The 16,276-nt window shown below is 45.1% G+C and overlaps 1 protein-coding gene across 2 annotated transcripts in view; it reads left to right on the top strand.

The window, feature by feature from the left end:
* Positions 1 to 16,276, top strand: part of eif2a (eukaryotic translation initiation factor 2A) — a 55,968-nt gene that overhangs the window by 14,033 nt on the left and 25,659 nt on the right. For both annotated transcript variants that reach the window (XM_085989815.1, XM_085989816.1), the window contains 4 exons: positions 4,173 to 4,247; positions 4,682 to 4,800; positions 13,752 to 13,851; positions 15,558 to 15,640. In XM_085989815.1, coding sequence (XP_085845941.1) covers positions 4,173 to 4,247; positions 4,682 to 4,800; positions 13,752 to 13,851; positions 15,558 to 15,640 — 377 coding nt within the window. The remainder of the gene's footprint in view (positions 1 to 4,172; positions 4,248 to 4,681; positions 4,801 to 13,751; positions 13,852 to 15,557; positions 15,641 to 16,276) is intronic.

Below are 16,276 nucleotides of genomic sequence, written 5' to 3'. Positions count from 1 at the left end.
TATGCCTCAGAGACATGGACCATGTACAGCAGGCACCTCAGAGCACTGGCGAGGTACCACCAACGCTGCCTCCACAAGATCCTGCAAATCCATTGGCAGGATAGGTGCACCAACGTCAGTGTTCTCGCTCAGACCAACATACCCAGCATCGAAGCTTTGACCACGCTCGATCAGCTCCGATGGACGGGCCACATCGTCCGCATGCCCGATACGAGACTCCCAAAACAAGCGAAGTATGTTGGTGTACCACCATGCTTTACCATGAAATGATAGGATATGGGGAATTATGATTGCAGTCCCAAGCCACGAATTCCCAATAACGATAGGGACAGGGGTGAGTGCCAAGAGCAGAAGAGTCATAGAGTCATAGAGTTTTACAGCACAGAAAGAGGCCCTTCGGCCCATCATGTCTGCGCCGCCCATCCCTCCCTGTCCAGTCTAATCCCATTTTCCAGCATTTGGTCCATAGCCTTGTATGCAATGGCATTTCAAGTGCTCATCCAAATGCTTCTTGAATGTTGTGAGGGTTCCTGCCTCTACCACCCTTTCAGGCAGTGAGTTCCAGCTTCCAACCACCCTCTGGGTGAAAAAGTTCCTCCTCAAATCCCCCCTAAATCTCCTGCCCCTTACCCTGAATCTGTGCCCCCTTGTTATTGACCCCCCTACTAAGGGGAAAAGTTCCTCTTTATCTACCCTATCTATGCCCCTCATCATTTTGTACACCTCAATCAGGTCCCCCCTCAGCCTTCTTAGCTCCAAGGAAAACAACCCCAGCCTGTCCAGTCTCTCTTCATAGCTGAGGCGCTCCATCCCAGGTAACATCCTGGTGAATCTTCTCTGCACCCTCTCCAAAGCAATCACATCCTTCCTATAGTGAGGCGACCAGAACTGCACACAGTACTCCAGCTGTGGCCTCACCAGCGTTTTGTACAGCTCCATCATAACCTCCCTGCTCTTATATTCTATGCCTCTGCTAATGAAGGCAAGTATCCCATAAGCCTTTTTAACCACCTTATCTACCTGTTCCGCTGCCTTCAGGGAATTATGTACATGTACACCAAGGTCCCTCTGACCCTCTGTACTTCCTAGGGTCCTACCACTCATTGTGTATTCCCTTGCCTTATTTGTCCGTCCAAAATGCATCACCTCGCACTTTTCCGGGTTAAATTCCATTTGCCACTTTTCCGCCCATCTGACCAACCCGTTAATATTGTCCTGTAGCCTGAGGCTTTCCTCCTCGCAATTTACCACCCCACCAATTTTCGTGTCATCCGCGAACTTACTGATCATACCCTTTACATTCTCATCCAAATCATTAATGTAGATCACAAACAGCAAGGGACCCAGCACCGATCCCTGAGGTACCCCACTGGACACAGGCTTCCAGTCACAAAAGCAACCTTCGACCATCACCCTCTGCCTCCTGCCACTCAGCCAGTTTAGGATCCAACGCGCCAAGGCCCCCTGGATCCCATGGGCTCTTACCTTCTTGACCAGTCTCCTATGCGGGACCTTGTCAAAAGCTTTACTGAAGTCCATGTAAACCACATCCACAGCATTTCCCTCATCCACACACCTAGTCACCCCCTCGAAAAATTCAATCAGATTGGTCAGACATGATTTACCCTTGACAAAGCCATGCTGACTATCCCCGATTAATCCTTGCCTCTCCAAGTGGAGACTAATTTTGTCCCTCAGAATTTTTTCCAATAATTTCCCTACCACAGATGTTAGGCTCACTGGCCTGTAATTCCCTGGTTTATCCCTGCTACCCTTCTTGAATAATGGTACTACATTAGCTGTTCTCCAGTCCTCTGGTACATCCCCTGTGGCCAGAGAGGTTCTGAAAATTTGTGTCAGAGCCCCTGCAATCTCCTCCTTTGCCTCACACAACAGCCTGGGATACATCTCGTCCGGGCCTGGGGATTTATCCACTTTTTGGCCTGCTAAAACCGCTAGTACCTCCTCCCTCTCGATGCTAATATGTTCAAGTATGTCACAGTCCCCTTGCCCGACTTCTATATCTACATCGTCTTTCTCCATAGTGAACACTGAGGCAAAAAATTCATTTAAAACCCCACCTACTTCATCTGGCTCTACACACAGCTTGCCACTTTGGTCCCTAATGGGCCCTACCCTTTCCCTGGTTATCCTCTTGCCCTTAATATACTTATAAAACATCTTAGGATTTTCCTTTATTTTGCTCGCCAGTGTTATTTCATGGCCCCTCCTCGCCCTCCTAATTTCCTTTTTAAGTATGCCCCTGCACCTCCTATACTCCTCTAGGGCTTCCACCGTCTTTTGTCTTTTGTAACTGCCAAAAGCCCCCCTTTTTTTCCTAATGCATTTTTGTATATCCTTTGTCATCCAAGGTTCCCTTTGCTTGTTGGTCCCACCCTTGACCTTTACAGGAACATGTTGGTGTTGTACTCTCTCTATTTCCCTTCTGAAAGCCTCCCACTGTTTTGATGTGGATTTTCCTATAAGTAGCTGCTCCCAGTCCACTTTTGCCAGATCCTGTCTTATCTTATTAAAATCGGCCTTCCCCCAATTTAGAACCCTGATTTCCGGGCCGTCTTTGTCTTTTTCCATGACCACCTTAAATCTCACCGAATTGTGGTCACTATCGCCAAAATGCTCTCCTACAGACACTTCCACCACCTGCCCGGCTACATTCCCTAGAATTAGGTCCAGTACCGCCCCCTCTCTTGTAGGACTTTCTACATGTTGGCTCAAAAAGCTTTCCTGGATGCACTTTAAGAATTCTGCTCCCTCCAAGCCTTTCACACTCTGACTATCCCAATTTATATTGGGGAAGTTGAAATCCCCCACTATTACTACCGTATTATTTTCACACTTTTCTGATATCTGCCTGCATATCTGTTCCTCTATCTCCCCCTGACTGTTTTGGGGCCTATAGTACACTCCCAGCAAGGTGCTTGACCCCTTTTTGTTTTTAAGTTCTACCCATATGGCCTCATTAGAGGAACCCGCTAATATATCATCCCTCCTTACAGCAGTAATAGACTCCTTAATTAATATTGCAACACCCCCTCCCCTTTTACACCCCCCTCTGTCTCGCCTGAAGATTCTATACCCTGGAATATTTAGCTGCCAGTCCTGACCCTCCCTCAACCATGTCTCCGTGATAGCAACAATATCGTACTCCCATGTGTTCAACAACAACTTCAGTTCATCCACCTTATTTGCAAGACTCCTTGCATTAAAATAAATGCCTTCCAGCCCTGCCATATTCCCTTTTGCCTTCACATCTTTGCTCTGCCTTCCCTGCTGACTTGTTTTTTCCTCCTTATTTGGCTGTACATCACCCCCTACTATAGCTCCACTCTGTACCCCATCCCCCTGCCGAATTAGTTTAAACCCCCCCCAGCAGTGCTAGCAAACCTCCCCGCAAGGATATTGGTTCCCCTCTGGTTCAGGTGTAAACCGTCCGACTTGTACAAGTCCCACCTTTCCCAGAAGCAGACCCAGTGATCCAGGAAACTAAAGCCCTCCCTCCTGCACCATCCCTTTAGCCACGCATTCATCTGTTCTATCCTCCTATTCCTATACTAAGCCAGGTGTCTCTCTCTAAGCAAGGAAGATTCAACGGTTGAGTTGCTCTGCACCACTCTCTGCCATCTCTTGGGCCCAGTTATAGTATGGCGATGACAGAGGCTCTAGGAGTCTTTCTGCCCTCTCAGCCAGAAAATGATGGGACACTGTGGGAAGCCCCACCCCACACAAAAACTGAGAATACATTTTTAATCATGAGAAAGCCAGAATTAAATTGCATAAGTTCGAAGAACCAATCATATCGATCGTTTATCTTCTCACCTGCAGCAAATCACACCTCCCCATATGGATTGTAGTCAGTTTTCCCATTAAGCTGCGTGGCCGCGCAGCGATCTGGAGGCCAATCAACAGCTTTATAATGGAAAGAAACCGTGCATGCACGATAATTTGAATGGGCCCTGCAGCCCCTTAAAGGGGCCGCGCACCCAAAAAAAAATTAGCCGGAACATTGGTTCTAGTTCATTTGATTTTCAGTTTTTTTAAATACTTGAGCAAAGTTGTTTTTCTGGAGGAGGAGCCTGGAAGAACTTTTTAAATTTGTCTTAGTTTGAATTCTCCTAGTAATTGTGTTCTTTCCCTTTTTTTGTATTTTGCAGAGATGACAGGAAAAACTGCAAAGGCCTCACTTTCAGCAAGGATGGTTCCTTGTTCGCTTGGTGCAATGGGGAAAAGTCAGTAGCGACCTTCATTCTCACGTCACAAAACCTTCCATCTGTAAAATCCGTCACGTGTACTTTAAGCTTCCTCCTTTAACCATGTTCCCATCAGATTAAAAAATTCAGATTACTGTTGAACTTTACGCTGTGTAAAAGTTTGTTTGTGGGGGTTGTACGGCTTTATCATGGCGCCGTGTTTTAAGGTGGCGTGTTGCTATATGAATGAGCATGAGAAGACAGCGTGCTGGCAGACAAGATAACACTAGATAAATAAGCATACATGCCTGTGTTACTATTTTTATTTATATATTTCAACATGCCGTAAATGCCTACCCATCCAGTTATCTAAGCCTTTTCTTCTTTCAATACCATGTTATATTGATTGTTCATTCTGTAACCAGTTGTGATAAGCCTTTGTTTGAATAGTTTCTCCTCTTTTTTTTCTCCAGCGTAAATATCCTGGGTACCCTAGACGGACGGTTATTGCACTCTCTTGACCTGCCTAAAGTGGCTTTGCTGGCATTTTCTCCTCAGAGCAACATCTTGGTGACATGGCAACCTTATATTAGTGAGTAATTCAATTTACCGTAAGCCCGTGTTCGGCACTTCTTTTCTTGCAATTATACCAGCTAGACAGTTCGCGTGACTGCTTGGAGGGGAGATGGGGTGGGATGCTGTTTGCCTAATAATTTGTCCTTTGGTTGGGGGGAAAATGCAAAATCAGGAGTTTTTATTTTGTTTAGATGCTGTCATGCCCCCGCCAGAGTAGTAGAATGTGCCTGGCCACGGGGTGAGTGCCTGATCTAGACCAGTGCGGCACAGAAGGAGGCCATTCGGCCCATTGAGCCTGCGCCGGCTCTTTCGAAGAGCAATCCAGTTAGTCCCACTCCCCCCGCTCTTTCCCATATCCCCGCAATTGTTTCTCCTTTCATTATTTATCCAATTCCCTTTTGAAGGCGACTATTGAATCTGTATCCACCGCCTTATCAGGCAGCGCATTCCAAATCCGAACCACTCGCTGCGTGAAAAGATTTTCCTCATGACACCTGGTTCTTTTGCCAATCACCTTAAATCTGTGTCCTCTGGCTATCGACCCTTCAGCCCTTGGAAACAGTTTCTCTTTATTTACTCCATCTAAACCCTTCATGATTTTGAACACCTCTATCAAATCTCCTCTTAGCCTTCTCTGCTCTAAGGAGAACAACCCCAGCTTCTCCAGTGTCCCCATGTAACTGTAATCTCTCATCCCGGGAACCATTCTGCTAAATCTCTCCTGTACCCTCTCCAAAGCCTTCACGTCCTTCCTAAAGGGCGGTGCCCAGAATTGGACACAGTACTCCAGCTGGGGCCAAACTAGTGTTTTAAATAGGTTTAGCATAACTTTTGTACTCTATGCCTCTGTTTATAAAGCCCAGGATCCCATATGCTTTATTAACTGCTTTGTTAACCTGTCCTGCCGCCTTCAAAGATTTGTGCACAAACACCCTCATGGGTTTCTCTTCTTGCACCCCCTTTAAAATTGTACCATTTAGCATGTATTGTTTCTCCTCGTTCTTCCTACCAAAATGTATCACCTCACACTTTTCTGTGTTGAATTTCATCTGCCATGTGTCCGCCCATTCCACCAGCCTGCCTATGTCCTCTTGAAGTCTATCACTATCCTCCTCACTGTTTACTACACTTTCAAGTTTCATGTCATTTGCAAATTTCAAAATTGTGCCCTCTACTCTCCAGTCCAAGTCATTAATGTATATCAAAAATAACAGTTGTCCTAGTACTGAGCCTTGGGGAACGCCACTGTATCCCTCCCCCCATTCCGAAAAACAGTTATTCACCACAACTCTCTGTTGTGGAGGAAGTAACAAGCCAGGTGCTTCCTCCATACGGGATCTTGGGTTTCATAAATAGAGGTATTGAGTACAAAAGTAGAGAAGTTATGCTGAATCTTTATAAAGCGCTGGTTAGGTCACAACTGGAGTATGGCGTCCAGTTCTGGTCACCACACTTTAGGAAGGATGTGAAGGCCCTTGAGAGGGTGCAGAGGAGATTTACTAGAATGGTTCCAGGGATAGGGCATCTTAGCTACAAGGACAAGTTGGAGAAGCTGGATTTGTTTTCATTAGAACAAAGGAGGTTGAGGGGTGATTTGATAGAGGTGTACAAGATTATAACGGGTTTGGATAGGCTAGACGGGGAAAGGCTGTTCCCACTAGTTGATGGTACAAGGACTAGGGGACACAGATTTAAGGTTTTGGGCAAGAGATACAGGGGGGGATGTGAGTGAAAACGTTTTTACGCAGCGAGTGGTGAGGACCTGGAACTCGCTGCCGACGGAAGTGGTGGAAGCGGAGACACTCAATGTTTTCAAGGGGAGACTGGATAGGCACTTGAGGGAAATAAACTTGCAGGGCTATGGGGATAGAGCGGGGGAATGGGACTGACTGGATTGCTCTGCAGAGAGCTGGCACAGACTCGATGGGCCAAATGGCCTCCTTCTGTGCCGTTATAACTCTATGACTCCAAGTGAGGGTGGGCAGTCAGAGAACAAGCACCCTAGGCCACAGGGCCACATAAGTGCGAACCATGGAGCCTTGGGCAGCACATATAAAGTTTAAACTCATGTTCCAGTTAATTTGCGCACGTCTCAAGTTGGCTGACACGAACAGGTGTTCTGATTTACGATTTATCCAGCAATGTGACAGCAGTGCTTAAAATCAGCCCATTCCCACCCTCCCAAGGCCACAAAGTTCAGGACAAGATTGGGCTCAGTTGGGATGCTGCCTGCAGTTGAAGAATCTGCCGGCAGTCACTGTCGAGGCTTACAAATGATTAATCGCCAGTTGGGTAAGGTACTGTCGGGTATATGGCACCTGAGGAACTACACTCCACCAAGGGAGTCGGTGCCTTGGAAAAAAAGAGAGAACATCGATTAAAAACATGAGTTTAAAACAGCTGTCTTGACTTTCTGTAACATGAAGTGTGAAAACATCTCCACACCCGAATCACCATGTAGCAAATATTTTTAAGCATGCAAACCCGCAGAAATTAATTAGTAACGTTTACAATATCTCGTCGAATTAAACGTATATGGCAAAGTGGCAGCCAATTTTATTATGTGTGCAGGGCAGACGGTATCTTATTGTGCAATCCAGTGTCCCTGAGCGTTTTCCAAGGTCATTTAATGGAAAATTAAACATTAATTGCAATTATTTACTTTAGTGCTGGGAAAGCTTTCAGCTTTGATATTTTATGGGAATAGCATTGTTTGCAGCAAGATGATTATTTTTAGTTATTTTTAAATTTGCTTTGTTGGATTTGTGCAATTTTATTCCTGTTATTTAATGCTTGTCGCTTTAGATGGAAATTATATAGTATGCCTATAACGTGAATGGTATTGGATTGGGCATTCCTAAATCATCAATCATTGTTGAATGTGGAATGAATTCTAAGTGGGATAGTGGAGGCATTTAAGAAACATGCTGTGATGGGGTTGGGGGGGCGGAATTCTAAGTTCTTTCTGGGTGGATGAGCTTAGAGGGATGACATCGCCTTTCTCATCCAAGCCTATCTTGTCATAGTGCACCCATCTAAACATAGGAAGATGCTAGCAGCATCAGATACAGGCAAAGAATATTAAAATAGGATTCCTCCCCCAAAGGCTATGATAATTTGCATAACAATTAATATGGGCATTAATTCATTAATACCAGCATTTTAATCTGCGATCCCCTCCCTCTATCCTGCACAATTCTTTGGCGTAATGTAATTTCTTTGTGGTTGCTGAATGCCTTTGATAATCCTCTCTCTTGCTTATTGACTTTTCCCTCACCCCATTTCTGCCTCCATTATTACCCTCCCGCCAGCGTGCTTGATTAGGCTTTAGCTTCTGACGAGTCGTTCAGTGAGAGAGTTACCGAATGCTATTAAGGGTCGGCCTATCCCAGGCTCTCTCGCACTGTGAAATTGGTCTGTTGCTAGTGTGGCTGTATAATCATAATGGGTAATTATTACTGAATGCTGTCTGTTTATTCATATATCATGTACCATTTTGCCCTGCCCAAGTTGGGCCTGCACTTGGCTTTGGCCTCATTACTGGTGTCCACACTGGCAGGAGGACCATCCACAGATGGGGTCACTGCTTCTGAAAGGTGTCCATTGATTGGTAGACAAATAAATTTATCCCCCTCCAGTTTTGCTCTTCCCCCTCTGCCCTTACAAGGAATCCTGAGTATATGTAAGTTGAGGGATTTAAATTTTAGTCAGCCTGTTAAAAGTCTGCCATTCAATGAGATCAGGGCTGATCATCCAAACTCAGTACCCTGTCCCTGCCTTCTCCCCATATCCCTTGATCCCTTTAGCCTTAAGAAATATATCTAACTCCTTCTTGAATATATTTAATGAATTAACCTCAACTGCCTTCTGTGGCAGAGAATTCCACAGGTTCACCACTCTGGGTGAAGAAATTCCTCTTCATCTCTGTCCTAAATGGCTTACCCCTTATCCTTAGACTGTGACCCCTGGTTCTGGACTCCCCCGCCATCAGGAACAGCCTTCCTGCATCTAGTCTGTCTAGTCCTATAACCATCGTTAAAAAGAGGCCCATTGATCTTGTTTTGCTTATTTATGAATCAATTAAATTTCAGGACCAGCGAAAGGCAATTGGGGCCCTAATAAGGCTCTCCCTTTTTTTCGGCGGGTTGACCCCACCTTCTCGCCATACACCCCAATCCTCGCCATACACCCCAATCCTCGCCATACACCCCAATCCTCGCCATACACCCCAATCCTTTCTGTCTCCAGAAATGCATCCAGTTTACTACAGTGGCACCAGGGATGTGGAGATACCGGGGGAGCTGGGATTGTTTTCCTTTGAGAAGAGGAGGTTAACAACAACAACTTGTGTTTACATAGCACCTTTAATGCAGTAAAACGTCCCAAAGTACTTCACAGGAGCATTATAAAGCAAAATTTGACACCGAGCCACTCGAGGAGGTATTGGGGCAGATAACAGGTAGGTTTTAAGGACCGTCTTAAAGGAGAAAAGAGGTAGAGAGGCGAAGCGGTTTAGGGGGGGAATTCCAGAGCTTAGGGCCTAGGCAGCTGAAGGCACGGCCACCAATGGTTGAGCGATTAAAATCAGGGATGTTCAAGAGGGCAGAATTTGAGGAGCGCAGATATATCCGAGCGTTGTGGAGCTGGAAGAGATTACAGAGATAGGGAGGTGTGAGGCCATGGAGGGATTTGAAAACAAGGATGAGAATTTTAAAATCGAGGTGTTGCTTAACCAATGTAGGTCAGCGAGCACAGGGGTGATGGGCAATGTTCCCTCTTATTTTTTTGGCGGTGCGCGGTCCATTCAAAACACCGGCTGTGCGGGAGGTCCCGCGAACTGCGTAGCCTTGGTGATGAGTGAATGGGGCTTGGTGTGAGTTAGGACATGGGCAGCCAAGTTTTGGATGACCTCAGGTTTATGTAGGGTAGAATGTGGGAGGCCAGTCAGGAGTGTGTTGGAAAGGTCAAGTCTAGAGGTAGCAAAGGCATAGATGAGAGTTTGAGCAGCAGATGAGCCAAGGCGGGACAGAGTTGGGCGATGTTACGGAGGTGGAAATAGATGGTCTTAGTGATGGCGCGGATATGTGGTCGGAAGCTCATTTCAGGGTCAAATATGACACCTAGGTTGTGAACAGTCTGGTTCAGCTGCAGACAGATGCTAGGGAGAGGGATGGAGTCGGTGGCGGGGACCGGAGACAATGGCTGGAGGATGTTTCTGCTCATCCTGTGCTGGATGTTGGACAAGCAGTCTGACAATTTAGAGACCGTGGAGGGGTCGAGAGAAGTGGTGGCAAGATAAAGCTGGGTGTCGTCGGCTTACATGTGGAAACTGACGCTGTGCTTTTGGATGATGTCGCTAAAGGGCAACATGTAGATGAGAAATAGGAAGGGGGCCAAGGATAGATCCTTGGGGGGGACACCAGAGGTAACGATGTGGGAGCGGGATGAGAAGCCATTGCAGGTGATTCTCTGGCAGCGATTAGATAAATAAAAATGGAACCAGGCGAGTGCAGTCCCACCCAGCTGGACGATGGTGGAGAGGCGTTGGAGGAGGATGGAGTGGTCAACCATGTCAAAGGCTGCAGACAGGTCGAGAAGGACAAGCAGGGATAGTTTACCTTTGTCACAGTTACACAGGATGTCATTTGCGACTTTGATGAGAGCGGTTTTGGTAAGGGGAGATTTGATCGAGGTGTTCAAAACCATGAAGGGTTTTGATACAGTAAGTAAGGAGAAACTGTTTCCAGTGGCAAAAAGGTCGGTAACAAGAGGACACAAATTAAAGGCGATTGGCAAAAGAACCAGAGGTGAGATAAGAATTTTTTTTACGCAGCGAGTTATGACGATCTAGAATGCGCTGCCTGAAAGGGGGCGGTGGAAGCAGATTCAATGGTGACTTTCCAAAGGGAATTGGATAAACACTTGAAGGGGAGAACATTTTCAGGGCTATGGGGGAAAGGACGGGGGAGTGGAACTAATTGGCGAGCTCTTCCAAAGAGCCGGCACAGGCACGATGGGCCAAATGGCCGCCTCCTGTGCTGTAACATTCTATGATTCTATGAGACTAAGTGAATTAGGAAGTAACAGTCGGGTGACATCAAACTTGGGGGAAAGGGTAAGGCCATTCACAATCTACAGGCCCTGGGAAATAACCAATTAAAGTAGGAGTGGATGCAATGAGTCTATTGTGTAAATAAATAACAATGTGGCATTTTGCTATTAGCAAATTGTTGCTCTGTGACCATTTTAATTTTGCTGATACAATGTGAAAAGTAACCGGGTCTTGAAGATAGTTATTTTTCCATCATTGCATAGATTGTAATGGATTTTGTGAAGAACTCTTAAGCACAGAGCTTTGATTAAAACCATGGAAATCCCACTTATTTCACTTAAAACTCCAAGCCTGTGGATTTCCACTAATTATTCCTCGTGACCAGTTGTATTGTACTTCAAGTTACACGTGGAAGGGAGACAGGTTAAATAAATATTGAGGACCATTCTGTGGGTCGTGTATAGCTTTTAACTATTTATAGATTATTCTGTTATTCATTTATTCAGTATTATTCTCCGTGGTGGCATAAAAAAGCTTATTAATAGTTGATATAACAATTTACATTTTCGAGTATAAGTATTACCCAGGAAAACAGTACGCTTTACCATTGTACAGTGCCTACCATAACAACACAGTAAAATATTTACAGTGTGCAAACAGTTAAACATTGGAACGTATTGCCACGGCTTTACAACTGTAGGCATTGCTGAGCGTTTACCAGGGTAACACGATTGCAGTGCTGGTATTTTGTTAGAGCATATTCTACCTGAACTCTGCAGAAAATGAAATTAAAATGATTTAAGTTGATATAAAATCAGTTATACAACCTTTATGAATGTATAAATTGCTCCTTAATTTCTCAGAGGCACTGGAGAAGGTGCAATAACGATTTACATGGATGATACCAGAACTGAGAGGTTATACTTCGCAGGAAAGACTGAAAAGGCCGGGGCTCTTTTCTCTAGAAAAGAGAAGGCTGAGGGGTGATCTAATAGAGGTCTTTAAAAGTATGAAGGAATTTGATAGGATAAACGTAGAGATGATTTCACTTATGGGGGAGCCCAAAACTAGGGGCCATAAATATAAGATAGTCACTAATAAACCCAATAGGCAATACAGGAGAAACTTCTTTACCCAAAGAATGTTAAGAACATGGAACTCGCTACCACAAGGAGTAGTTGAGGTGAATAGCATAGATGCATTTAAGGGGAAGCTAGATAACCACAGGAAGGAGAAAGGAACAGAAGGCTATGTTGATGGGATTAGATGAAGAGGGGTGGGAGGAGGCTCGTCTGGAGCATAAACACCGGCATAGACCAGCTGGGCCAAATAACCAGTTTCTGGGCTGTTAATGCCATGTAATTGTGCAGTCAAAACACCACAAATCCCCATCGGCATGTAACTTCTGACAGCTAAAGAAAGTAAAAATATGCCGAAAGGCGTGATTTATACATGTGTTTTTACAGCTGGTTTTCATTGCAGTTACAATCAATTTATTGAAAAGAATCCATTCAAGCATCAGAGGCTTTGCTTGCTTTCCTGACGTGGATTATACAACAATTTGTCTTTGCTATATAAAAAAAATACGAATAGTCTTCATATACTTGCAACAGATGCATTGATTGAGATTAAAGGGGACTTCACAAGTCAAAAAAAAAACTTGTAAATGCCTGCTCACATGTATATATGGGATGACTGCAGCTTTAAAAGCACAGTACTGGTACTCGCACCGCACCCCTCAACCTCCATGGCTCAGAGAAGCTGAGTTGCTCTGAGCAAGAAGATCCCAGGCGTATTCTAAGTTAGCTGAATGCTTCAGTTGGTCTCCCTGTGTTAGGGAGGGAAAATCTGGCTGCGGTTCCTGCTCTCATCACTATCCAGGGATGCATGAGTGCAAACGTTGGGTGAGAACAGTGTCGGGCTCGATTGTGACGCCCCTGTAGCCAGTAACCCGACTAACACTCGCTGCCAAGGTGCACACGTGTTTAATGGCCGCAGTACTGGAACTGTAACCTCCCCAGCAAGGAATCAATGCCTTCAAGATAAAACGGAAGGGAAGAAAATTGGCGCGCACACAAAAACATTTTTTTGAAAATGCTTTGGGGGAAAAATTCAGTTGTTTGCGCCTTAGGAGGGCACTAATGGGGCGCAAAGCAACTAGCGCCCGTGCGCGGTGATGTTTGCGCCGTTCGTGAAATTAACTAGACATTTTGCGGCGGCGCTAAACACTACCGCCACGATCTCCTGCGCCGATAGATCGTGACGTCAGTCGAGTGCGCAACGCCCCGGACCGGATATTGAGTGGCGCCCCCTGCCTTACCGCCTGCCGCTAGCAATGACAGGTTGAGGGGAGCGTTTTGCAGTCAGAAAGGGATTGGGGGAGCACTATTTAAAGGCGACCGCTTCCTGCCTTTTTTTGTTGGTGACATTTGTGCACCACGCATTCAGAGAGAGAGAGAGAGAGAGCGACTTCTGGAGAGATTCAACGCTGTGTGAAGGAGTTTTGGGTACTGAGCAGCACTTTGCAGGTTCATTTTGATTTGCCCTTCCTTGCTTCGCCAGCGCTCTGAGGTAACGCCTCGCTCCTTGGACTTTGCGCCTTAAGACAGGTGTGAAGCGCCTGATTTAGCGCTCCAATCACCTCCAGGGGCGATAAAAGCCACGTTTGCCGTCGGAGGCGATAATTAGCGCCAGGCGCTAAACTTTGCGCACGGCCGATAACGGCGCCCCAAACGGGGCGATACTGAATTTTTCCCCCCTTGATATTTTTATATTTTATTGACTTTTTGCAGGTTTTCGGTGAGCGGTGGCTATGGGGAGAAGTATGGTGTAATGTAGCCATCAAAAATAGCAATGTGCCTTTACACCTCGAGTTTTTAAAGTTCAGTGTTCCATAATGCTTTTCTTGTCTTTAGCAACCAAAAATAATGCGCACGGGGAGCCAAACCTGCAGATTTGGGATCTTAATACTGGACAATGTCTCAAGTCATTCTTCCAAAAGAAAATGCAAGGCTGGTAAATATGAGAAATGTGTTTTTGAAAACATATAGTAATTTACAGTGTCTACTTTATTATGTTCACATGACAGGGATTGTTTTCAATTTGCACGGTACTCAAATGATATCAGGGGACTTTGAACTTGATTGTGCTTTCTTCAATCATAGTGTGCAGTTGGAAAGGATGTTTATATAACCAAGGGAGGTTAATCCCCAATATCAACTTTAAGAAGTTACATAGTAAATATTCTAAGCAAAATACCAACAAAAGAAATCTGTACCAGCATTGCAAATTTGCCTCCTTATGGCAGCTGAACTGCTCGGGGCAAGAGCTCCAGTAAAGACAACGCAGCATTCAGGAGCAGTCAGATTCACCTGAGATGGCTTTAAGATCTGCATGTTTCAGAACATAGGAATTGCTAGGTGAAGAAAGACCAAGGTCCATCTAGTTCGCCTTCTCCCATCCTGGTAGTCGCATGATCCAACGATAATGGAGCTGTTGACTATCGCCCCAGGCAACATCCCGGCTGTAGTGCTGACGACTTGTGCTCCAGAACTAGCCGCGTCTCTAGCCAAGCTGTTTCAGTACAGCTACAACACTGGCATCTACCCGACAAAGTGGAAAATTGCCCAGTTATGTCCCGACAACAAAAAGCAGGACAGATCCACTCCGGCCAATCACTGCCCCATCACTCCATTCTCAATCATCAGCAAAGTGATGGAAGGTGTCGTCAACAGTGCTATTAAGTGGCACTTACTCCCCAATAACCTGCTCACCGATGCTCAGTTTGGGTTCCGCCAGGACCACTTGGCTCCAGACCTCATTACAGCCTTGGTCCAAACATGGACCAAGGAGCTGAATTCCAGAGATGAGGTGAGAGTGACTGCCCTCGACATCAAGGCAGCATTTGACCGAGTGTGGCATCAAGGAGCCCTAGTAAAACTGAAGTCAATGGGAATCGGGGGGGGGGGAAAACTCTCCCCTGGTTGGAGTCATACCCAGCACAAAGGAAGATGGTTGTTGGAGGCCAATCATCTCGGCCAACTTTGGATGGTCGCCTTTCCCCCAGCCGAGCAGAACAGAGCACGAGTGCAGGAGAACAGGACTGTTTGTGGGTCTTCACTTATACGCTATACTCAGGGAGCCCCAGCCACAATGGCTATCCTCCCACAAGCTGCTGCGGAGTTGGCTGCCTGAAGTGGGAACTTCAAAGTAGTGAAGACCTGTCCGAATATACATTCTGTAGACAGTGCATCCAAAGATTGAGTTGCTGTCGATGAGAGGGCAATAAAATGTCATCAGCAAAACTCAGATGCAAAATACATAGGGATGCCTATTGCAAGTCAACGTACTTGAAAGCAACCTAAACATTTTCAATAGATGTCCGTCCATCTCTGAGGAGACTAGCTGATCTTGGCACTGTTTTCAATGCACATAACACGATTTACTTTCTCGGGTCAAAACAATTGCCCCTGCTGACAGATTTGAGGCTTTATAGCTTTCGAGAAGAACGCCTAATTCTGCCACATACTGCAGTAGGAAGCAAATTAAAAAGGGTTTTTCAAGAAATGCTGATTAGCTAATAGAGCAGAATTACGGAAAAGTGCAGAAAATGTTTAACAATTCTTAGTACACTGTACTATCTGAGCAATTTTAAAATGAAAACTCTGCTGTTTTAGTTATGTGTTGCAGGTGTTAATAACTGCCTTTTTTTCTGGGTTTAGGTGCCCTTGTTGGTCAGACGATGAAAGTATTTGCGCTCGAAATGTAAACAATGAAGTGCAGTTTTTTGAGGGCAATACATTTGGTATGTAATCCCATCCGAATCACTAAGAAGCCAGTTAAATTGTGCAACAAATCAGTCAATGAGTATTATTGATACATTTTGAAGTGCTTTTTAGAAGTGTTGCTTGTTGAAGACCCATTTCCTTGAATAATTTTTGGCTTTTAGATTTATTAAGCAGCATAAGGAAAAATTGCATAACGAACGAGGTTGATAAGCAAACCAGATGACTGCAGATCCCAAGGGCATTTCCATGTTTTGAATATTCTGACAGTGCTAGTCTGTTGTGATGATTTGTACTTGTTGTTTATTTCGAGTCTATAGGGAAAAGGGATGTCACTGTTAAATACAGTGTCAGGGCTACCAATGGCACTTTTTTTTATATAGTATTTGTGTTTTAAAAAGAACATTTTTCCAATGATGGTGTGATAAATTGGGCAGTTCAATGGGTACTACACATTATTTAAAAAATAAGATTGTTTTCCAAAATTTCCGATATGTTGTAAATTGTGTCATACCAAGGTAGCAAAACCGGTAGATAAGGTGGTTAAGAAGGCATGGGGGATACTTTCCTTTTATTAGCCAAGGCACAGAATATAAGAGCAGGGAGGTTATGCTAGAACTGTATAAAACACCAGTTAGGCCACAGCTGGAGTACTG

This window comes from Somniosus microcephalus, chromosome 6, assembly GCF_052327205.1.
Source record: "Somniosus microcephalus isolate GS21.2 chromosome 6, FLI_Smic_1.0, whole genome shotgun sequence".
Taxonomy (NCBI): domain Eukaryota; kingdom Metazoa; phylum Chordata; class Chondrichthyes; order Squaliformes; family Somniosidae; genus Somniosus; species Somniosus microcephalus.
This window is presented reverse-complemented; position numbering and strand designations above follow the sequence as displayed.